At 40.9% G+C, this 24383-nt stretch overlaps 1 protein-coding gene across 1 annotated transcript in view; it reads right to left on the bottom strand.

The window, feature by feature from the left end:
- Positions 1-2695: 2695 nt before the first annotated feature.
- The window catches only part of SLC6A5 (solute carrier family 6 member 5), a 30560-nt gene continuing 8872 nt past the window's right edge, over positions 2696-24383 (bottom strand). Inside the window, exons 10-17 of the mRNA XM_031062234.1 lie at positions 24255-24358; positions 21612-21736; positions 18441-18553; positions 18032-18163; positions 16490-16589; positions 9708-9808; positions 6284-6451; positions 2696-2925 (exon numbers count right to left, since the gene is read on the bottom strand). Of these exons, the coding sequence (XP_030918094.1) occupies positions 2770-2925; positions 6284-6451; positions 9708-9808; positions 16490-16589; positions 18032-18163; positions 18441-18553; positions 21612-21736; positions 24255-24358 (999 nt within the window). The 3' untranslated portion in view covers positions 2696-2769. The remainder of the gene's footprint in view (positions 2926-6283; positions 6452-9707; positions 9809-16489; positions 16590-18031; positions 18164-18440; positions 18554-21611; positions 21737-24254; positions 24359-24383) is intronic.

Here is a 24383-nt window from a genome sequence, read left to right as displayed (position 1 = left end):
GTAGGCAGTGGCTGCCATCCTCACTCCGAGGGAGCTCCATGGCAATGTGCAATCCCAGTTCCAAGGCATGCCTTGAGACAGGCCACTAAGGGAAAGGATTCAGTGCTCCCAAACCACTGGACTGTGTTGTCTCTTTTTCAAAGAGGACCAAACCTACAGATATATGTTGTTGTTTTTAAATTACAGTATTGGCGAGGATAAATTGGCTCAGACTCCAAAAATCAAACCAAGATGTGAGGGAATATTGGTTAAGAGAGACCCAGAGTGATTTATCCCAACAGAAACACATAATTCCCAAGAGAGGTGCTGACTTGGGTTCCTTTTGCACCCAGGGAAGGTCCCTCAGCCCCACCCAGATGTGGGAACCAAATTTCCAGCTCATCCTTACAGACCTTCACAAGGCCAAACAGAGCATAGCTTCTCAAACCTGCCTCTGCCAGGAAAATGAAAGCCCGAGGTAAGAATAGCAAGTCTTTTATTAAAATAGCAGGCAAAGCTGAAGCAAGGGGAGCAGCTTTAAGGCAGAGAAGGCCACAGGAGGGTCCTGTCCTGCTGCTATGTGAGACAGGGACCAACAAGAGCCCATGGAGCAGAGATTCAGGTGTCAGTGTAAAATATTGTGGAACCTGCCCTGCTTGACAAGCCCTGATAGTGCTTCACTTGTTCTGTGTGAGGATTAAAGATTTCCAGCAGTGCCTAGGACTGGCAACACTAATTGCCCCGTGAAAGAGGAAGTTCAGCAAAATGATTAATATATTTCATATACATATATATATACACACACACAGAGAAAAGGAGTTAACAATTTGTGGAAGTGTTACTTTAAGGTTTAGCTTTTTGTTTTCTTCAACAGGATGAAAACAGCACACCTACTGATCTACGGACACACATGAACTGAGGATTTACCTGAGACCCTGTAGTATGAAGACAGACAGACAGACAAAAAAACGGGATAGGAACAGTCCCCTGAAAGGAAAGAACATTTACAGGCTACTACAGCAGTGTCTGTGGGGAGGAAAAAACTGGCTAAACTACTAAGCTCATTATTTCTACACTGATTGGTAGGATATTAATAGGGACATAAAACATCACTAGCACACACTACATGAACACTGATCACTGTTAAAAAATATCATATATGTATGTATAGGATATAACAAGATAATAAAGTTTTGCCAATTATTGAAGATATATTTTTCTCCCTCATTCTAGTGCATTTACAATAAGTTGGGCTAATTTTCTATTTAGGTAAATAAATGTACTCTTTAAAAGCTCTATTTTTTACTCTGTCCAATAGGTAACAAAACTATTTAAGTCTAATATTCATATGACTGCATATATCTGATTTCTCAAATGTAATGATTCGGGATGCCCTACTGCTGTACAATGCTATGATGGCCCTCTACTAAATTGTCCCTTTTCCCCAACCCTTGCATTTTCTACATCTTATGTTGCATCTGTGTGGATAACTGCAGTGGTTAATTATTGTGGGTTCGAGTATTTTTATTAAATGAAAATGTTTTAATGAAAAAAATACCCTATGCATGTTTCAGAGACAATACTGCTTTAAAGAATTGACGTGCTATATATATAATATATAGACAAGTGGGGTCTTGCTATTTCCCTATTGGTTGAAAGAGAAGAATACACCATCTAAAGGTTACAGGTTATATAAAGGTGCTTAGAGGCAAATGAACGGGGAGTCACAAAGTTGAACAGCACATCCAATAACTGTTTTCAGGTGGTAACTAGACTACACTTACCACTGTAAGGATACAAAGTTAGGCACAAATTATATGATGGCTTTTTGAGGAGATACTGTAAACAAAAGCAGAGAAACAAGGAAAAATATATCCAGAGTATTGGAGCAAGGTGAGTAAAATCACAGTTGCACTTGGCGTGGAGCAAGTTGTCAGATACTTTGTGTAACTGAGGCATTCCTAGTTGAAATGACAGATATCAAATTATCAAAAGAAACATATGAGAGGACTTCAAACAGTGATGCCCATACAGCTCGTTCTGACACCATTTCCAAGCCACTTCTAGACTCAAATGCATTTTAGTCTCTCAATTGATCCTTTTTAAAAACTTTGTTTGTATTTTTCTACAAATGGATTATCATGTTTCTGTTCTCACCTCATGTATCGCTTCCTGGTGTGCTGTTTTGAAGTTCTCCACTTGTTTAAATAACATAACAATCCCTCCAAGTTAGTAAAATCATAAAGGAGGTGTGCAGACATGATGGCTCAAGGTTGACTGTCAGTGTAGAAGAAGCAACCCCATTGCTACAGGAGCCTTGTGCTGGATTTACATCAGGACTACAGGAGATCCCATTCTTTGCTCACTTCCATCACATTTGAGGGATGAACCTGTCTTGGAATACAGTGGTAGCAAAATCCTAGTCCCATCCCAGCCACCTGTTACAAAGGGTGCTTGTGGGAAGTGGGTCAGACTGCACACCTCGTTTCCTCTAAAGATTTTTTTGTTTGGTTCTGTTTATTCCTACATCACCTGACAACAACTGGCTGTGTCACCTGTCACACACAGGGCTTTTGCTGTGTCCCCAGGTACAGAACATGTCACAGGCATCACCCAACACCTGGAAGTGGTCTGGTTAGGCCTCCCCTATGGCATGCAACAACAAGTCCTGCTTTCCTAAGCAACCACTTTCAGGCACTGCGGAAAAGAAGAAGCGGTGGGTGAAAAAAAATGGGAAAAAATAAATCAGAAAAGTCTGACAATGTGATTGCCACCCTTTTGTAATAATCACTAGCACTGGGTCCCCAGTTCCATGTCCTTCACTGGCAGTTTCAGCCCCAGGGAGGAGGTTCCCAGCGGATCAATCATGTTCCTGTACCGTTCGCCGCGGTGCTTGGCCAGGAAGGGGCCCCAGTCGGGCTGCGGGGAGCACACCAGCTTGAGCCTCTGCCAGGGAGAGAAAAGAGAGTCTCACTGGGTGCCACGGAGCAGAACCAGCGCAGAGCAAGCGAGGATGGGCTCACTTAAGGTTATTGACGACAGCCTGGCAATGCTCTGCTGCTCTCAGAATCTCTGCTGGTCAGAGGGACTCTGAGATATGTACAAGCCTCTTTTTCCCAGCTCGGCGGTCGAAGAAGGAGTCAGGATTTTTCCATTCTCATTCTCAAGGTTGTTTCTTGTTTCTTATCTCTAACATTCTTTCTCTGACCCACCAAGGTGTGTCTAGCAGGTTGGGTTGAGGCACACTGACCACTTTGGGGTGTTGTTATCTTTTTCTACTAAAAACTACGTGTACATTATTTACCATAACTTCCCAATACCGATCACCTCTGTTAGACAGTGAGCTTCTACCTTAAACCAATCCACAAATGCCAGCATCACCCAGAAGATGGAGGCTAGGAAGAAGAAAGACAAAGGACAGGGCACACCCAAATTCCTCCATCTTGGGACCTGGAGCCCCCATTCTAAAACCTCAAAAATCTATTTTTTCACTCCACGACAAACTAACTATTATTCTACTTAAACTCTCTTGACTTGTAATTCTTCATATGAAGGTGGTAATTTGCTCCATGGGCCAAGATCAAAGGCACAGGGGTCTTGGGCTCTGTGCCAAGGTCTCTGAGCCCCTGGACAGGGTCTCGAGTCCTCCGGGGCAGCCAGAGGAATTTCCTGGGTTCTGACAGACTGCTCAGCATTTGTTTTGCACAAAGTTTTCAAGACTAATAGGGGACCAAGTGGCCAGGTTTTGATTATACATTCTGCCCCACAGCATGTGAGGGGAGCTCAGAACCACTGCTACAGACAGTGAGGCTCTCTGACTGAAGGACATGTGCGCAATTACTTAGCCCAATGGTCTAAGCTGTGGGTAAGTGTGTTAGAATAATTGGATTTATAGTCAGTTTATGTCCCCAAAGTAAACAAATGAGCAAAAAGTAGTATATCACTATGAAAGATTTTAATTTTGAGATGACAAAATGTTTTGTTTCTATCTGCGGGAAAAAAAGAAAGAGAACGTCAACCTGGCAAACAACGAAAATTTTCTGATCTTTCCACTGAGTTCTTTATTGAATATATAATTTGATTGGTGCATTCACAGATAAAAAGGAAAGAAAACGTATTTTTGATGACTTAAGAGGGAACAATTATATGTTTATTACCTAATAAAGTGAATCAGACCTCTCTATCAGTTATTTTAATCTCTGCTTAATTACCAGTTTGCAACTTTTACCTCCCAAATCAACCATAATAATTTTATGCAGCAGACTCAATATTGAGAAAACACCAGACTACAGCTGAAATATCTTGTGCAAAAGCCCTTACAAAACAGATCCAACTCTTGGGTGTATTCTTTGGGTGCACACCTGGAAACCCAGGAAGGGAAGCACCCTGTTTTTGTGGCAATTTGTGGGCCAGTTTTAGACATGAGAAGTTTTGAAGCATTTGTGTCAGCGAGAGAAGCTGATGAGCCAAGGAAGAAGTAAATCTAATTCCACATTAGATCATTTCCAGCAGGGGCAGCTGTCTCCTGACCAGGGCCTGCAGTCTGCTCTGCACAAGACAAGTGTGATGTCTTTAGACAAGTGGCCTCATTGTCTGCTGCTTGGATGCTCTCCCTAGGCTGTCCCACCACTGTGAAAATTCCTCTCCTACGAAATTCCTTTGCTCTATGAGTAGCAGAGAAGAATGGTCTTTTCCCTTAGGCATGTGTAGTGTGGCATATTGAGAGACCAAAAAGATTATGCTATTTTAGTACATTTTCTCTCCTTTTCATTTTTTTGAAGCAAGAAACAGCCCCGGTGGGATTTGCAGGGAAGCTGAACTGTAAAAGCGGCTACAGAGAGGGGAGAGAGTGTCTGTTCCTTCTCCCAAGGTGGGAGCAGCACAAGCAGCAGGCAGTGATGAGAAGGCAGAACTGAGAAAGCCTCAAAGACCTAAAATAAGAGCACTGAGCTTCTCCAGAAAACAGGGATGAAGGGATGAAATGCTGACATTGCTCATCCTGCCAGGGACTGAGGAGCCAGAGGGATGGGAACAGCCAGGGAGAGGGGGGTGACAGGCAGGGACCGGACTCAGGGTCGCAGTAGGTGGCCACCACATTTCTGAAGCAGAGGGGGAAAGCGTCAGGAATCCAATTAGCAAAATAAACAAAAGAACATTAAATTAAAAATAAATTGCCACCTGGAATTATTTTAAGCCCAGGTGCCAGAAAGGATCCGCCAATTCAGGAAGAATAAAGAGCTTAAAGGTGAAAGCAGAGATTGCCAGCTGGGTTTTGTAACGAGGAGCTTGAGATGCATGAAAAGCCTTCCTGGGTGACTCCAGGACCCAACTTTGCACACAGGCAACTCCTGATTGACCTCTCCTGGTGCTGATTAAACTCTCTTGGTGCTGATTAAACTCTCCTGGTGCTGACTGACCTCTCCTGGTGCTGAGTGACCTCTCCTGGTGCTGATTGAACTCTCCTGGCGCTGACTGACCTCTCCTGGTGCTGACTGACCTCTCCTGGTGCTGACTGACCTCTCCTGGTGCTGATTGACCTCTCCTGGTGTTGATTCCCCTCTCCTGGTGCTGATTGACCTCTCCTGGTGTTGATTCCCCTCTCCTGGTGTTGATTCCCCTCTCCTGGTGCTGACTGACCTCTCCTGGTGTTGATTGACCTCTCCTGGTGCTGATTGACCTCTCCTGGTGTTGATTCCCCTCTCCTGGTGCTGACTGACCTCTCCTGGTGTTGATTCCCCTCTCCTGGTGCTGAGTGCCCTCTCCTGGTGCTGATTGACCTCTCCTGGTGTTGATTCCCTTCTCCTGGTGTTGATTCCCCTCTCCTGGTGTTGATTCCCCTCTCCTGGTGCTGAGTGCCCTCTCCTGGTGCTGAGTGCCCTCTCCTGGTGCTGACTGACCTCTCCTAGTGTTGATTCCCCTCTCCTGGTGCTGATTGCCAGTCTCCCTGGGCACAGCACACACCAACAGCTGAGTCTTCCTGGTGCTGTGTGCTGCTTTTGCAAAAAGGCCAATGAATCTAGAACAACTTTCTTCCAATAAAGCCATACAAAACCTCGTGAAATTTATCTAGAGCTCATAAAACAAAGCAAGCACTCCACAATTTAGGACCATGTTTTTTTGAAAAATTAGGAATAGAAGGTCCACAATTTAAATCAACTGAGCATCTCTTTGCAACACAATAACTGGTTTACCAGAAAGTAATCTGAGCAGTATTAGGCATTCAATATCACAAAAATCAATGTAAAATGAAAGATACGGTCTCCTGTGGCCATATTTTTAAACAGCAAAAAGACAGAAGGATTACCTCAATAAATTTTCCTGGGGCTAGATGCATTTTTATCACGAACATCACTGGGATCCAGATGACTGAGCAGGCCAGCATCAGCCAGCCGAGCACCATGGACCAGCCTGGGTAGTGGTAAGCTCCGTAAGTCATGGGTTCCCACTGGTAAAAACTGAAGCACAGAATGAACTGGGAACAAGAAAGGAGAACAAATATGTTTGAGTAAGCAAAACAAGCCTGTTATGCCACAAATTGTGGGTATCCACACCCAGAGAGTTGGTGTCTATGGAATGCAGATAAAGCCGCATACACCCAAGGCAGGGTGCTGCCACAAGCTCTAGTAATGGGTCAGAGCCTGAATCTAATGAGTTTCTAGGAAATCTTGCAAAATCCCACAAAAATCACTGTATTTGTGCCAGAATAATTGAAATAGAATCTTGTCCCTAGAGTAACAAGCTTTATTACATGGTCTATTGGCAGTTTTACCTAATGTGATTATGGTAAGTTCTCCATTTCACTTACTGTGTGAACAGCAATACATCTGCTTACATTTGTGCATAATTCAGTAACTTTTGGAAAATGCCTGTGCCTGCAATAATTGCACACAGAAGATTTATAGAAGTATAACGAGGTGAAGGCACATATAAAAATGATCAGCTTTAGTTCCAGAGATGTGGAGTCTAATGAAAGTCTAATATTAGGCTATCCAAATGTATCAAATATTAGCTTTACAGAGGCAATAATAGAAAAGAATTCATTGCTCGGTTTTGCTTTGTCTGTTTTCATTGCATAAAAATTGAATTATGACTGATCAGTGTCAATTTATTTCTCACTGTAAGTTCACTAAACTGCATTTGGAGGGAAGAACAACAGAACATGCAAGTTTAGAGAGCAAACACAGTCAGTTCAAATTTGTTTTCCTTAACAAACAACATAATTTCCTATTTCCTGGTTATGATTACTGACAGGAGCTACAAGCACAAGTCTGATTAGTAAAGGATCTGAGCAATTTGCAGAAAAGCCTCACAATTCCCTTCAGAAGTGTAAAATAGGGGCTAAGGCAGCTTCTTGAAAATAACCACTGGAAAAAAAAACAAAGAGCTAAAAACGATCCCATGTGCACATGCCTTCATCTTTAAAAAGATCCCCAAAAGAGTGTAAATACCATTGATGTCATCCTAACACTGTAAACTGGAGTATGTCTTCAAACTTTTAAAAAGTGATCTGCAAACTATAGGCATACATTGTCGCAATCAAACAGCAGGTGGGCAAGATAGATTGCTCTGCTTTTCACACAGAGCAATACTGTAGTGCAATGGAGACAACAGGTAAAGAAAATCTATGCAAGAAAATTCATTTTACCCATTGGATAAATCTTTCTCACTGTAGAAAATTTCATTTCTTCACAGCTCAGGATTTTGTTGAGCTCACCAAAAGTCACTGGTCCCTTCACACAGGCATTCCAGTCTGTGAAAACTAAACCTTTTCCAGTTTTCAGAAAAAACATGTCCTCATTTGTGAATTAACAATACTGAAAATAAGTTGTTAACTTCAGCCAGTGCCTTTTTCTTCCCCCTCCAGGAAGAAGGAGATTTGCCAAGGCTTACACTGCGGTGCAGAACAGCACACCCAGGCACTGCCAGCGCGTGAGCTGAAATACAACTTCTTCTGCAAGGAGCTGGAGAGTCACTGCTTTGCTTCTTCTCCTGCCAGCTGATCTCATGCTGCTCCAAAATCTCTGTCTGTTCAGAAATTCCAGAAACTTTTCTTATCTTGTACCTGAACAGCTAAAGAACACTCACCCAGAGCAGCTGTGGCTGCCCCTGGATCCCTGGCAGTGCCCCAGGCCAGGCTGGATGGGGTCCTGAACAGCCTGGCACAGTGGAAGTTGTCCCTGCCCGTGGCAGGGGGATGGAATGGGATGAATTTTAAGGTCCCTTCCAGCCCCAGCCATTCTGGGATTGTGTGACTTGCAGGAGCCATTTAGCACTGCTGTGAAATGATGAGTGTTTAAAACTCTGCATGGATACAGAATCTTGCTGCACCTGGGGTTCAGGCTTGACAGCTTCCAAGGGGAGGTATGTGCACTCAAGCAGAAGATACTGGTGAAAGAAGGCTCTGCTGCTTTGTGCTGATTTGTCAAGCTGAAAGCTTTTGAAATGGCTGAAATAATTATTTCATTCTTGTGCCAAAAAAAAAAAATGTATATGTGATTGCAGATTGTATCTGCACGTAGGTTAAAGTGTAAAGGAAGCACTGTGTTAGAAACCTAGATGGCAAATGTAGATACAGATATTGGATTTGGTCCCCTGGACTTGAAAAAACTTTCATAGCAATGGAAAAATTGAGAATGTGACTTTTTTTTTATTAAATGGAGACCTAAACGTGAAGCAAATGCCAACTGAATTTGAAGGAAGGTGTTGGGGAGGAAATAGAAATGAAAGGAAAATAGGAAGAATAATTTAAAAAGACCAAAGTCGCTGTGTTTTTAGATTTCAGCGATCCTTTCAGGGCGCTGTCCCGCAGCGCCACCTCCCGGGCCCGGGGACGGGACAGTCCCGCTCCTCCTCCTCCTCTCCTTCTGCCACTCTGTTCCACCTCAGCCTTTCCAAAGCATCCCTCTTACACCTGCTTCTGTGGCAATAAAATAGCTTTTGTCCCTAGCTCAGTCTGACAGCGCACAGGAGCATCTTGTCTTGTCTTTGCCCTGTGCATACATAAATATCACACACACACACAGATACATAGATATATAGGTATATATAGATATTTATATGTATAAAATATTATCTAGATATATAGATATCGATATCGATATATAAAAATATATATAGCTATAGATATGTATAAAATATTTTATATTTGTATTAATATACATAATACACATTATAATATATAATATATATTATATAAATATATTATATTTATAAAATATTAGATATTATAATATATTATATATTATTACTATATTATAATATATTACTATATTATATTATTATATTGATATGTTAATATTACTCTATTCATATATATTAATATATGAATATTAATATATTATGTTATAAATATTATATTTATGAATATTGTATTTATATTTGTATTCATAAATTGTGTATGTTCATTATATATTTTAAATATTTTTAATTTTTATATTTATATATTTGTATATATTTTATGTTTATATACAATAATCTGTAATGCGGCAGTGCAATGGTGTGCCACAGCAGCATTTTGCATGGCCAGGAAAAGGCCACCATTTTCCTGGAGGACTCACCATCCCTCCCCACCAAAACCACCATTCCTTACACTGTTTCTACTACACACCCATGGCAAAAACACATGTGCTGCCATCCAAATTCTAGCTACTAACCCAGAAACATCATGCAATAATGAACAAAAAACAGCAAAACTCTTTGGAGAAGATGTTAATTTTTTTTTTCCTTACTGTTAAAATAGTTGGGGTCACAAATGCCCAACAGACTCTCCAGAATTTACTTGGCTGGAATCCAATCATCATTTCTATATCTTCACAAAATCTTTGCAGTCCTGTAAACAGCAAAAGGAAGAGCAGTTAGGTGTGAAAGAAATCAGCTGCAGTCTGCAACGGAGCTCTGGTGCCCTCCCTTGTGTCTAACCATGAGAACAAACTCCAAATTTTTGTTTGAAAACTTCCTCAGAGAATCTAACTACACAGTAAAAAATGGGATTAATAGAGTGGGAACCATTCCAATAAAATATTTCCTTCCTAGGGATTAAAGCAATTGAGCTTTTACATTGAGATTAGGTGTTAAAGCATTACTGATATGTACTGGGTAGCTGCAATTATTTGTCTGTTTGTTTTATTCCCCTGTGAAGAGCAGCCTCATTAATATTCAGGCAATATTTCAGCTTCTCTTTACCTGCTACATGACTGGATTACAGCTGTACCCCTCAGCACTGAAACTGGTGATGTCCTGCTCTTTTTCACCTGATGCATAAATGATATTTAAAATTCCTGAAGAGCACCTGCTGTAAATATTTTGAATTACATGCAATGTTGTCTGAACAAAAAGATCAGCTGATATGTTACCCTTCATAAGGTTACTTGAGTTAACAAAAGATGCAAGACTGGGAAATGGTATTTCAGCCACTCTGCAGCTCCTCCCTGGCCATGCCAGGTGACAGGAAAGGTGTGTTGGTCAGCAGCTGCTGTTCCTGGTGGTTATTAGTAAGTTAGTTGTTAGCAATTTCATTATTAGTAATTTATCCAAAAGTTTTTAAAAAACCCTAAAATTGATTCCAGCTTTCCTAGTTGTAATAAGAAGGGAGAGGTCAGAGCTCATCTGTTCACATAAATGTTAAAAGTTTGGGCCAACTTTATCTAAATTTTGCAAAGCATTATTCTGCAGCTTTTTTATCTAACTTGCATGATGTGGGGAAAGCTGAAACACTGGAGCAAAGGCATTGAGTAAGGGAAGAAATGCTTGTAACAAAAGTAATAAACTGCTTTATTTCTTATTGTATAGAGTCAGCTGCTGAGTGTAAGAAGGGATAATCCCAAGCTTGATCCTCCTAGTTTGGAAGCCTTTCTGTTGATACCAAGGAGAAATAAATCTATCCACCTGATTGTTCTGAGAATTAAGAAAGAGAAACACTAGCACTGGTCCATCCTCAGTGCCCTGTGATGCAGGAGGAGGCAGCAGGGCTGGGGGATGCTTGGCAGCCCCTCAGGGCCAGCTCAGGGGGGGAGCACACAGTAACCCAGCTCAGGCACCCAGCATGGGAGAGAAGAGCTAAAGAACCTGTTATGATAGGGAACAGAGAAGAAAAATACAGAAATTAAACAGGAAAATGGAACTGCAAGGACTGTATTTAGGGAAGAGGAAAAAATTAAAATCTGAAGTGGATGTAAGCTCAGAAAACTGAGCCAAGGTAACTCAGAGGTCACTTTTTTCCTTCTGTAATTTCTTTCCCTCTTTTTCTCTCTTACACTACTTTTTCAGGAAGCCTCTTCTGTGTAAAATACATGCAATTTTTATGACCCATGGAATCACTGTACTTCAGCACCAGGCTGACTAATTGAGTCCTTCTCTACTTGGTAATAGAAGTTTGTATAGAAGAATAGAATAGAAGTTTGTCTGGACAAAATGTACCCTCCAAGGTCATCGTGTGACGGAGCTGGAAGGAGATTTTTGCTGCAATTGAAAGATTTGTCTCTGTGTTTTATTTACCTGCAGTGAGTGAGAGGGAGGTGCTCACACAGCAGGCATCCCTGTGCTGTGCTGGGAACAAAGCTGGTTCTTTAATTGCAGCAGCACAAGGTACAGGCTGATGGGTATTTCCACAAAGTTTAGATCTCATTTAAAGTGTCCACTTCAGCCACACTTGCTGCTGCAAAGAAGGGACACCTAACTGGATAATTACCAGGGGTTTCTGCCTCCAAAATTCATGCTGGCTTCATGAAAACCTGCACAGATTTATATATTTATTATATATATTTTAAAAAATAATAATAAAAAAAAAGGGAATTCCTTTTAGGAATGGTCAGTAGATATTCACAGAGTAAGGCACTCTTAAATATTAGCAATTCCGGAGTCAAATGCATATAACAGATGGAGGGATTACACATTACTTATCTCTTTCCAGTGGAAGTTCCACAGAAAAGATGTAAAGGATATTTTAGTTTACAGAACACCAACTTTTTTCCCCAGATCTTAGTAAATCTGATCTCCCTCTCAGACCAGTCAGGCCTGCTGAATTACTCTGGGAAATAAACAACACATGATATTCCATATCTGATTTTTTCCTCTCTAAAGTAGAATGATGTATTCACAGGTGCTGACATATAAAATCCATTTAAAAGGAGACTGCAAACCTAGCCAGACAACCACTTCACTATTCTGCTACAGGTAAAATGTTCAAAATGACTAATGCTTTCAACAAATACACAGCAGCAGTTTCCACTCACTCTGACAACAAACCTTCCCAAAAACAAACTGACAAAAACCAGCTCTGGATGGAGCATAAACGAAGTTTCCATCATGTATTTTCAGTTTCCAGCAGTGTTTCACTCAAACACAGGGATTTTTGTCTTTAGCTTCATGCTACAAAATGCAACAGTGGGAATTATGCTGGTGATTAAATTAATACCTCCACCTCTAAGCTGTTCTTTACTAATCATTCATCATAATCTAAACAACTGGAGAATAAACACCTAAACCAGCGTGTGAAGTAAAAAGGTGCATTTGATTGTATCATGAAGCCCTGACTCTACTGAAAAATAAGTGATTACAAGGAAATAACCACATGTGTCTCTTTTTAATTTAAAAATCTCAGCAAGCTCAGCAAGCAGAACATGTAACAAGAACTAAAGACAAATTTGTTTCATCATAACAGCACCTGCCACTGTTGTGCCAACCTGCTTGCCATGAAGAGTACAAGTGCACAGAGAAAGGTGGCAGTGGAGTGTAAAACAGCAGTTGTCAGACCTTGAAAATGTATTATGCCAATTTTAAGCACTGCTTGAAGGGACACAACCCAAGCAGCAGCTTTGCTTGTATTTACAACACACAAATCACAAATGCACACGATGTATTCCTGTGCCCAGTCCTTGCAAAAGCAGCTTTACCACAGTAAAAGCAGCTCTGGTGCGTTAGTCAAACAGGTAATGATTTTAATGTCTTTCCTTTTTGTTTAAACAAAAGGAAGCTCCTTAGTCTAGCAAAGGGTTAATTCCTTTGAAATAGATTGCAGCCAAGGTTTTACCGAAATCTGTTGATGAACAATCAGTTGTACAGAAAGCATGAAGAGAATAATTGGTAATTTGTCAAACCTTTTCCACATCTGATTACACTGAAGTAATAACTCACTGAAAAAGCCTTCTCCTCTATTCAGGCCCTTCCTTTGCAGAGCTATTATTATTATTTCTGCGTTGTTTTATGTTTTTCATAAGTGCTAATGTTTTAAGGGATACTGGAATTGCTGGGCAAAGCAAACACTGGCCAAAGCAGGTTTTTCTTCCAAACCTACTAAGATGTCACTCCACAAAGGCTGGTTTGCAGTGCTTCTGCCACACAGTGTTCAGAGGAGGAACAGAGCCTGTTCTTGCTCCCTGTTTGCCTTCATCCTTATTTAAAATCATGCAGAGCAAAGAAATTTTACAGATTTAAGTAGCTTTTAAAATATTAAATATATTTTAAGAGCAGAATTTTTCTCTTTCACACTAATAGCAATGGCTTTTAAGGGGGCAATATTTCGCACAGACCAGGTGATGCTGTCGATTCTGGTGGCCATGAAGAGTGAAATCACCTAGCACAGCATGGCTCAGGCCTGCTGTCAGCAAAGTGAGGAGGAAAAATCCCCAGCAAACCCTTAAAATCTTTTTAAGCCTCCCCACTCATCACTGCCTATGAAATTGCATTGATTTTAGAGAAGCTGGGTTTCATTTCACCTCTAAACCAACTCTACTTGAATTATTTACATTCCAGGGACATATAAAAGCAAAGAATTTTGTTCAGCCAAAACATTACTGGCCTAAATCAACTTTTCTCTCTGTGTTTTGAGTATTTCCATAATACTCTGTAACATTTCCTCACCAGGTCATATCTGGCTTAGCTGCCAATCTCTCAGGCATACTCACTGAATTGGATGTCAGTGGAGGTTAAAATGCACTGCTGAATTTCCATGAAACCAGAGAAAACAAGGAAGAGCTGCTTCACTGTCCTGTCTATAACATTTATTTCTCCAGCAAGAGCACCAAATTCTGCATGATTTGAAACCTGTACTATATTTTAAATTCACCATGATTCAAAACCTGTACTATATTTTAAATTCTGCATGGTTTGAAACCTGTACTATATTTTAAATTCACCATTATTCAAAACCTGTACTATATTTTAAATTCTGCATGATTTGAAAGCTGTACTATATTTTAAATTCTGCATGGTTTGAAACCTGAACTATAATTTAAATTCTGCATGATTCGACACCTGTACTATAATTTAAATTCACTATGATTTGAAACCTGTACTATATTTTAAATTCACCATGGCTTGAAACCTGTACTATAATTTAAATTCACTATGATTTGAAACCTATACTATAATTTAAATTCTGCATGATTTGAAACCTGTACTATATTTTAAATTGACCATGACTTGAAACCTGTACTATAAGTTAAATTCTGCAAGATTTGAAACCTGTTCTATATTTAAAAGGACTTATGTTACAGAGTGGACTCCACAACACAGGCAGCTACAATTATTCAGTGAAAAGGGCCAGAACCCAAAGTCAGTGGCTGCACAAGCAGCTTCAGCAGAACATCTTGGATTTTTATGCCTAGCTGATTAAACTATATAATCCATTCCTGTCCACAGCAACAGCAGAAACAGCCTTCCATTCCAGGCATAAATTAATTTTTTATGGTATGTGGGAAGATCTTCACATTTCCAAGAATCAGCCTCCTGAAAACACTGGGCAAGTTTGGGAGTACATCAGCAGCTGGTATCAATTGTTGTAACTACAGCAGCTTTGTGATGATTGCACTGTTTCATACTGAGGATATTCCTCATAATTTACTGTACATCAAGAGGGATCAACATCACTGGTGTGACCACTGTGGATAATTAATGATCCTGAGTAGCTGCATAGTCTTGAGTCTACGTTATGGACAAATAAGAAGGAGGGAAGTTGGATGTGCACACGGGGAAAAAGCCCTCAGAAGCTGTTAAATGCTGTGTTGGGTTTGCAGGGACAGGTTTTGATAGCAGTGGGGCTATAGGGGTGGTTTCTGTGAGAAGCTGTAAAGGCTTCCCCTGTGTCTGGCAGAGGCAATCCCTGGGGGCTCCAGGGCAGACCCACTACTGCTAAATCAGAGCCAATCAGGAATGGCAGCAACATCTCTGATTTTAAAAGGACAAAATAAGTTATTGCATGGGTGTTATTTCAGCAGAGAAGAGCAGGCTGAGAACATGTGAGGGGAACAGCCCTGCAGACACCCAGGGCAGGGCAGAAGGAGGAGCAGGAGCTGCTCCAGGTGCTGGAACTGAGATTCCCCTGCAGGCCCTGGTGAGGCAGCTGTGACCCTGCAGCCCCTGGAGGGCACAGGGATGCACAGATCCACCTGCAGCCCATGGAGGGGCCCACAGCAGAACAGGGGGATGCCCAAAGGAGGCTGTGAAGCTGTGGGAAGCCCATGCTGGAGCAGGGACCTGGCAGGACCTGCAGACCCATGGAGAGGGGAGCCCATGCTGGGACTGTCCATGCTGGTAGGAGCTGTGACCCCACTGAAGCAGGCTGTCCCTGAAGCACTGCACCTCATGGCAGAGTGGCCCACATTACAAACATTCATGGACAACTGTTGCTCATGAAATGGATTCATGTTAGAGGGGTTCATGGAGAACTGCCCTGTGGGAATAACCCCATCCTGGCGCAGGGGAAGGACTCCTCTCCTGAGCAGCAGCAGCAACAACCTGTGATGAACTGACCATAACTCCCATTCCCCATCTCCCTGAGCTCCTGTGGGGATGAGGTAGACCTGGGAAAGAGGGAGGGGTGGGGGTAAGGTGTTCTTAGGATTTATTTTTATCTCGTTATCCTGCTCTGTTTTTCTTAGCAACAAATGCAATCAATATCCCCAAACTGAGCCTGTTTTGCCCATGGCAGTATTGGTTGAACAGTCTGTCCCAGTCCTTATCTCGAGCCATGAACATTTGTTATATTTTGTCTCCCACGCCCAGTTGCAGAAGGCAGTGATAGAGTAGCTCTGGTGGGTGCCTGGCATCCAGCCAGGGCCACCCTAAAATAGTAATGGTAATAAATAAATAAATAAATAAAGTATATTATATATATATAATATATATATAATATATAATATATTGTATATATATTTATATATTATATATTGTGTATATATGTATGTCATATAAAGCTCTATTGGCTCAGGAGGTCTCTGTCCCTAAAACTGCTGAAGCATAAAAAGCACCCCTGGAAAAGTATCAGTAAATGTTTGCTCCATTCTCATACTCATATCTTTGAGCTATTGGTGGAAAATGACTTGAGACTGTATGAAAGTCTTTTGAATACATGCATTTAAAGGGATCCTGAAGTCCTGTCATGCTTCTGTCCAAACTAAGTGTTTTGGGGCTTTTATTACAGAGAAAAAATTACTCCTTTCCTTAAGAATTTCACTTATCATCTTCTAAAATGTTGCTTTGACAGAGGCTGTCCAATACCAAGGTTTTTTCTTACCGTAGATGTAGGAAACTCCAACAAGCTCAAAGATGGCAATAATGACAAGAGAGTAAGAGGCTGCATAAGTGTCCACAAGCTGCAACATGTACATTCCACCCTGAGGAAAGAAAGAGAAAGGATTACCCATGGCGCTGGGGCAGGCAGGCTGGAGAGGATCAGGACCCAGCGCAGCGTCCACACATCAGCTGCATCCAGGCTCATGCTGTGCCAGGACTCTTCCTTCTGGCTCAATGAATATCAAACCCAACAGGAAAAAAGCAGAGGGTACACCTGATTCTGCCAGCTAGGACAGCTTGGGAAGACTTTGAATTCAGTCCTTGAAGATGAAGGACTGAACTGTGATCAGAACTTCCACCTGCAGTGTCTCAAACCACGTAATACCACAACAAAATCAAAATCGCCATTGGAAGCACAACTACCATAATAATGAGTCCAGTTCATCTGTTTGGAAAGGATTTAATATCCTGTCTCCATGATGGAGTTAAGCAGCATAATTCGAGTGAATAAAGGACTGAATCCATCCTGGGCTTTAGAACAGAAAGTTGGGCTAGTAGGTGATGAGGTAAGGGGGAAGAAAAGAAAGAAAAAAGGGGTGGAAGGATGGATAAAATATTAAGATTTTGTCCATCTCATCTTGAAATTATATATCATGCTGAAGGTATTAGTGAAGAAGACACTGAAGTTTATCAGTAGTAGATGGGAATTCCAGTATCAACTCCACAGTTTGCAGAGATGATCAGTATATGTTAGTCTCACAGGAGAGGCACTCAAAACAGGTGTGCATATTTATATCACATTCACAATTAAAGTTTTTTTCCTTTATTCATAGAATGGGTTGGGAGAAACCTTAAAGATTATTTCATTCCAACCCCCCTGCCATGGGCAGGGACACCTCCCACTATCCCAGGTTGCTCCAAGCCCTGTCCAGCCTGGCCTTGGGCACTGCCAGGGATGGAGCAGCCACAGCTTCTCTGGGCACCCTGTGCCAGGGCCTCACCACCCTCACTGGGAAGGGTTTCTTCCTAATGTCTGATCCAAACCTGCCCTCTGTCAGTGTGGGTTGAATACTTAATTTATTACTATTACTATACTTTATATAAATAGATATATTTATTTATTACTATTACTATTTATTTATTTATTACTATTATTACTATTACTAATTTATATGTTTATTTATTTATTACTATTACTATTTTTATTTATTACTATTACTATCATTACTATTGCTATTATTACTATTGCTATTACTAATTTATATATTTATTTATTTATTACTATTACAAGATATTACTATTTCGGAGATGCTTGGCTAGAGAAAATTTTAAAGGCCTGATTCTCAGAAAGACTTGAACAGCAAAGTCTTTTAAGGGTATCTCAGTCAGAGCATCCATTTTTATTTTTTAATAAGGTTTTCGGACACAGCGTGTGTAGCTTGTGGCAGAATTCAGGCAAACATTTTGCAGCCTGTGCAGGAGAAAAGCGGCCAGCAGAGGGGGACTGGGGCCAGGCAGTGATGCTCAAAGCCAGCGTGATTACCTGAGTGATCATAGGAAAGCCCATGATGAAGAAGGACACGCAGCAGCCCAGGGTGAACAGAGCCTTGTGCGTCCGTAGGTACTTGGGGAACTCGTCTGACACCGAGGTCACGATGGTCTCGATGGTGGCAAACTGAAAAACAAACCAAGGGTTCGTTTCAGTGCACATACAGTGCTCCAACTGCATAGAAAACATTAGAATTTGAACATTATTTTGAGTCCTAGATGTTAAATGCTCAGATGGCGGCACCAAAGCTCTGCCAACATGATTTCAGCATTGATGGCCTTACTGCATTCCTCTTTTCTCATGAGCCACTGCTCACGTGGGAAATAGCAATCAATTGCACCATCCTCCAAACAAATAAATAGGAAAATCAAAAGGAAAAGAAAGGGACACAAAAGCAGTTTACCATGGTGTCTAATCCAAGAGTTAGAAGCATCAAAAAGAATATTATAGCCCAGAAGGGAGAGAGGGGCAGCCTAGTTAAGGCTTCTGGGTAAACCACAAAAGCAATCCCAGGACCTAGAAATAAGAAAAATAAAGATTATTAGATTCAATTTTTCCTATTTACAAAAAGGCTCAAACATTACAAAGTTTATCATTACCTGATTAATTTCTATTTACACTGTAAATTTCAAATCACTTACTTAGTCCAACTTTCCAAGCAGAATGCATATTCAACCAGTATACAAACACACTGATCCAATTTTTTTTTTAAATTAGCAAAAATTGCACACTGCAGCCATGCTTCTGTGATCAAATTCCTGCCATTTCCCTGCCAATTAGCTACCCATGGCAAACATCCGCACCTCAGTGCTACAACATGAATGGAAATGCAAATACTCCTCTTCAACTCATTGCCACGCTGTTAAATGAGGAGAGAATATAAAACATGCCCAGACCTGACAGCAGACAGAAGGTAATACCTGCTGTGATTCTAAAAAAATCCACAAGAAAACCCAAAATAATGCTGAGCACAAGAAATGAGGAGATGGAATCTTTTAAAGCCTAAATCAGGAATTTCCCATCCTTTTGTTTGTTTGTTTGGGGTTTTTCTTTTGGTTTGTTGTTTTTTTTAATATATATTGGGCTTTAATTTCTATTGATCATAAAGAAAAAGTATTTTTGTAAGTGCTTAGATATTCTTTATATATATATTGGGCTTTAATTTCTATTGATCATAAAGAAAAAGTATTTTTGTAAGTGCTTAGATATTCTTTATATATATATTGGGCTTTTATATATATATATATATATTGGGCTTTGATTTCTATTGATCATAAAGAAAAAGTATTTTTGTGAGTGCTTAGATCTTTTTATATATATATAGGGCTTTAATTTCTATTGATCATAAAGAAGAAGTATTTTTGTGAGTGCTTAGATGTGCCTGGGAGCAAAGGCAGCAGGGCTGTGGTGGCAGCACTACAGCAGGTGGCACCTCCTCTCCATTCATCCCAGCTGCAGGGTTGTCCCCTTCTTCTTGGCTGTTGGAGATAAGGGCTCTGTTTAAACCCACTGCCTGCATATAGAGGTTTAATTAAGTCTCAGAATAATGAGTTCCCATTAATCACACCTTTAGGAATAGTTAAATTATAGAATATGAGCATGTCTCCAGGTCAGCCCCTCACACCTGGTAGCATCCAACCACAGGAAATAGTCACAGGGAGGCAAGATCCCATTCCTTCCATCTTTCAAGATTCAGTGGCTACAAACTCTTTATAAAAGTGTATTAAAGCCAAGAAAACTCCAAGTGCTTTATATGTCTTAAAAAGTAAAACTACCTTGAACTTTCATTTTAAGGTATAACATTTTTCAACTACACTATGTGCTTAACCAGAGAGTAGAACAAAAAGAGGTTGTGCTGTCTTTCCCTCCATGTTTTATTTGCTCATCAGATAAATGAGTTTTTCCTGAAAAGGAAACTCTAAATGAAAAAAACATACTATGTTTTTCAGATTAATAATTTAGGAGAAAAAAAGAAAGGAAAAAAATTAAAAACCCTTTGTATTTCCATTAACATTTTCATTCAAGGTTTTGAAAACTTGAAGGGAGATTATGCTTCATCACTATTTTGGCTTTTTTCTCCTTCACTGCAAAAAGAAATACAACTTTAGAATTTAAAAAAAAAATAATAATTGGGCAATGACAAGGGCCGCTCTTTTCACGAGTTCTTGGGTTTGCTTTTTAACTACTGTTATGCCGTGCACTACCTCAGTCCACAACTACCCTTCATCTTCACTCTCTTCCTATTGCAAATCCATCTTCTATTGCTTCACTACATTTTGTTTCCCCCTGTCATGGAGAGCAGCAAAGCCTCACCCTCATGAAATAATTCTACATTATCTGAACAGGCTCTTACAAATGCCCTCACAGCTGTCCCCACGTCCCCTGGGACAGCTGGGAACAGAGAGCTGCAGCCTGGGACTAGCTGCTCGCTCCAAGACCAGCAAGCACTCAGCAGAAAAGGGGTTTTGACCTCCTGTGCTGAATATTTCACATCTCCAGAGAGAGGTACCAGCTGAGCCAGGGGTTCCCTCCACCATGCCTGGCAGTCCCATCTCTCACCCCCTCTCTACATCCCTTGGGAGCTTCCTCTGCAGCTCCACTCAAGCTCAGCTCCTCTAGCTCCATCTCCTCACAAACCATTTTGGTGAGTGCAGTGTGGTTTAGATTTTGGGGCTGCTTTTGTTGTTTGTTCCAGAATGCAGGTAAAGTCTAAAACAAAAATATTAATGTAGACATTACTCCTAAATACTCCTACAAGCCCCTGCCAGGAGGGTGCAGCCCGTGGAACAGGGACAGGACAAGAGGACAACTATGGTTCAAGCTGTGCCAGGGGAGGTTCAGGCTGGAAACCAGGAAGAATTTTTTCACTGAAAGGGTGGTTAAACATTGGACTGGGTTGCCCAGGGACGTGGTGGAGTCCTTATCCCTGGAGCTGGTCTAGCAATGACTGGCACTCAGAGCTATGGTTTTGTTGACATAGTGGTGCTCAGCTCTACCAATTAAGCTCAGCTCTACCAATTCAGACCTCTCAAATCCCCACTAATGACCACCTCTCTTCACTAACCTAGATGTTCTAATCAGTTCTTCAGAAATGTTTTACTTCTCTGTGGAGGCACCTCCTTGCTCCGCACAGTTCAGAAGCACAGTCCACCCCTCACGCTGGATTTCTCCCACCCTCCTCTCATCCAAAATTCCAACCACCAGAGATAACTTTTACCTTGGAGAGGATTTGACAAACAGCAGCAGAGACCAAGGAGAAGGCCAATAACCATCCCACCCTACCCTCCATCAGTCATTTACACAAAGGCTTAAATGAGTCTCAGCTTCCTTCCTTCTCTTACCAAACAAGTTATTAAGAGGCTTTAATTAAAATCTTGGCTTCCCAGGCTACCTTCTCCTGTGCAGAAATGCCTACACGTGGTTTAGTAATCCACACCAGTTTGAAGCCATCATTCCCACCTCTAATATCAATGACATTGGAGTGATCATCTATCAAATACCTGTGATCATTAATAACAGAGCTGGAAGTGCCACGGGGTGCCTGTCCAAGCAATGAAATGCCAGTGAGCCCTACCTTGGTCTGCCACAGCTTCAATGTTCACTTTGAGTTCATTTGCCATGAAGCCAATGACTGAGAAGATGACAAAGCCTGCAAATATACTTGTGGCACTGTTGGTACACGTGACTATCAGTGTGTCCCTGCAAAGAAAGCACAAGAAGCCTGCTGGGATACACACAAGGAAGGTTTTGTACATGTATTTCAGGAGTTTCTCATCAGCACACACATCTTGTGGGGATGTTGGTGAAGGCACACTTTTACACTCCTCAGGTGCATTTGGTGCTGATCAGAGAGCACCAGGAATCAGCTCTGCAAGCTTCCATCACCCATGTGCTCTGCAGGAACCACAGGCCAAGCACATCTGCTCTTAGCCTCTCTGAAGAACAGAGACAGCCATGGTGACTTGATTTGTAACACATTTTTTAACTCTTTGCCTCACCAGGACATCTGCTCTCCACATTGGGTATGGACTACCCACTGCTGCCCAGGTGAGACGATTTCTGTCTTGTCCTCCTCGTACTTATACACGAAATTCCAGGGTTAAGCTTTCTGTACATTGCAGAGCTTGCCCAATCACCTTCCTGTCTGTAGAGGGAGGATTCCTTGGTACCTTTTTCCATGGTTGTTTTTATCAAAGGAATCTCAAGAAATCTACAGCTGAACATCTCACTATGCTGGATATGTCAAGACTTGACAGCAAACCAGCCCTCGTGAGCCCCATCCATAGTTATTGCATTCTTAGGAATGTAATAGGATCTTTCAATAGGATTTCTATAGGATTTTTTCCAATAGGATTTTTCTTTTAACAATATGCAGGTCCAGAGAGCTTCCCCATAAACTACTACGTCTTCAGAAAAGCAAACCCCTCACTTTAAATGCTTAGGGGGTTTATGTTGACTAGAATTTTTTATTCCTACTGCTATTTTTTTTGTCAGGAAGAGAATGAAACACAACTTGAAAAGCTGCCAAAGAACCTCACTGAGCTGGCAAACTCCTAGAATGTCCAACAGAGCATGTCTTAACAGGAATGATTTCGTTAATTCTTTGGGTCTACAGAAAAAAAATGACAGTGTGCTATTTGGAATCATCATGTGTTACATTCCCAAAACTTAGATAGGTTTGAAATGTTTCAGGTATTCATTATGAAGTCAATTTATGTAAATGTACTGCAATTATAGATTTTGGACTATGTTTAACATCAATGTGTAACTGAAAATTACAATTGATGTATTAAAATATAACAAATATAGAAATTGAAAGAGAAAATAGTGATACTTCATTTCAATATTCAAGGTTGTGTTGTGAAATTTAAAATATTGGGAGTAACTAAGCTTTTCTAATTATTTCTACTTTGGTCTCTCATATCCCTTCCTAACAGAGGTAAAGCATCTATTTGGTATAAGAACTGTGATATTTTTATACTCCATTACCATGTATTCCCTTCAAATTTTTCATTAAGATCTTCCAAACTCCACAAAAGATTGTTAAGTTAGTGCAGAAAGGCAGCATGATGCTTCCTCCATTTTCCCCCCTGATGTTCTGATTGCAAATATTCATTAAAAAAAAAAGGCTAAGGAATAGCATTTTCAAAAATAGGACCCAAAGGATTGCTGGGTGGGAGTTACTGTGTACGCAACACTGTTAGTTTTCATCCATATTTTGGGGTAATTTCATTAAATTACTTTTGAGCACTAGAAAAATGTTTTTTAAAATTTCTTTTTAATATCCTCGTCCACATTTCTTTTTTAAGTTAAGTATTCTGTATTCTGTACTTAGAAGCCGTAGGAGATGGCAGTGGAAATCCCAAGGAGTGTTTGCCTTGAAGTCTTGACTGGGGAAAGTTTTTGAGCATCTCCTTCCTGGGGGAGTCCCTGTGCATGCTGCTGGCTGTCCTGAATCAGCACCTCTGGCACTGCAAGAATTGGCAAAGCTTTGCTTCAGACTGACTTTAAAAACTGCAAAATGGCAGGGAAGCACTCCACTAATGCCACTTGCTTTTGTGTTTTCCATCTGCAGACATTTTATCTGGCAGGCTTTCGCATGAAAAAATTACACACTATGACTTTTTCCCATGAAAAAATAGCTCTCCAAGAAGTGATTTTAGATTTCATAGCATGAAATAAATTTTTGCACGTAATTGGAAAAACTGGAAAAAGAAAGAACATTTAGGAGATGTAGAGATCACATAAATGGAGGTTGCCAGTTAAAGTCCTGCATGTTTCACTCTGCTCATGGGCTGTCCTCCAGCAGAGCTGCCAAGTGATTCTGTCTCACTGCCCCTGACACATCCCAGGCTGCCCTTCAGCCTCAGCCTGCTGATTCTGAAAGTGGGGAGCCAGCAGGAACTCTAATAAATCTAAATAATCATCTTGAGATTAGTAGATTAGGATCTGGGGAGAGGAAAAAAATATACAAAAATGGTTAAATGTAAACGAAATGCACACACACTAAAAAAAAAATAGGAAAGGAAAGAGAAGAGAGGAAAGGAGAAAAAAATACAAGACAGGAAAAAAGGACAAAAGGGCAGTAGGGAACAAAAAGACAAGGGAGAAAAAGACAAGAGATAGGGGTCTTGCAAACCAGATTCCTGGAAGATGAAGGATAACTGGTTTTGGACAAACCTGTTTAATAACTCAGATGTATTTCACTCTTACACACCTGTAGCAGTTGTTGTGAAATTTGTTGTATGAAGAGAGGGTAATTAGACCTCCCCATGCTGCAGATAAGGAGAAGAAAATCTGAGTGGCAGCATCCTTCCAAACCTAAGTAGGAAAGAAAATAGCATCA

This window comes from Geospiza fortis, unplaced genomic scaffold (assembly GCF_000277835.1).
Source record: "Geospiza fortis unplaced genomic scaffold, GeoFor_1.0 scaffold165, whole genome shotgun sequence".
NCBI lineage: Eukaryota > Metazoa > Chordata > Aves > Passeriformes > Thraupidae > Geospiza > Geospiza fortis.
Note: the sequence above shows the minus strand (reverse complement) of the source record. Positions and strands in the feature narration are given on the sequence as shown.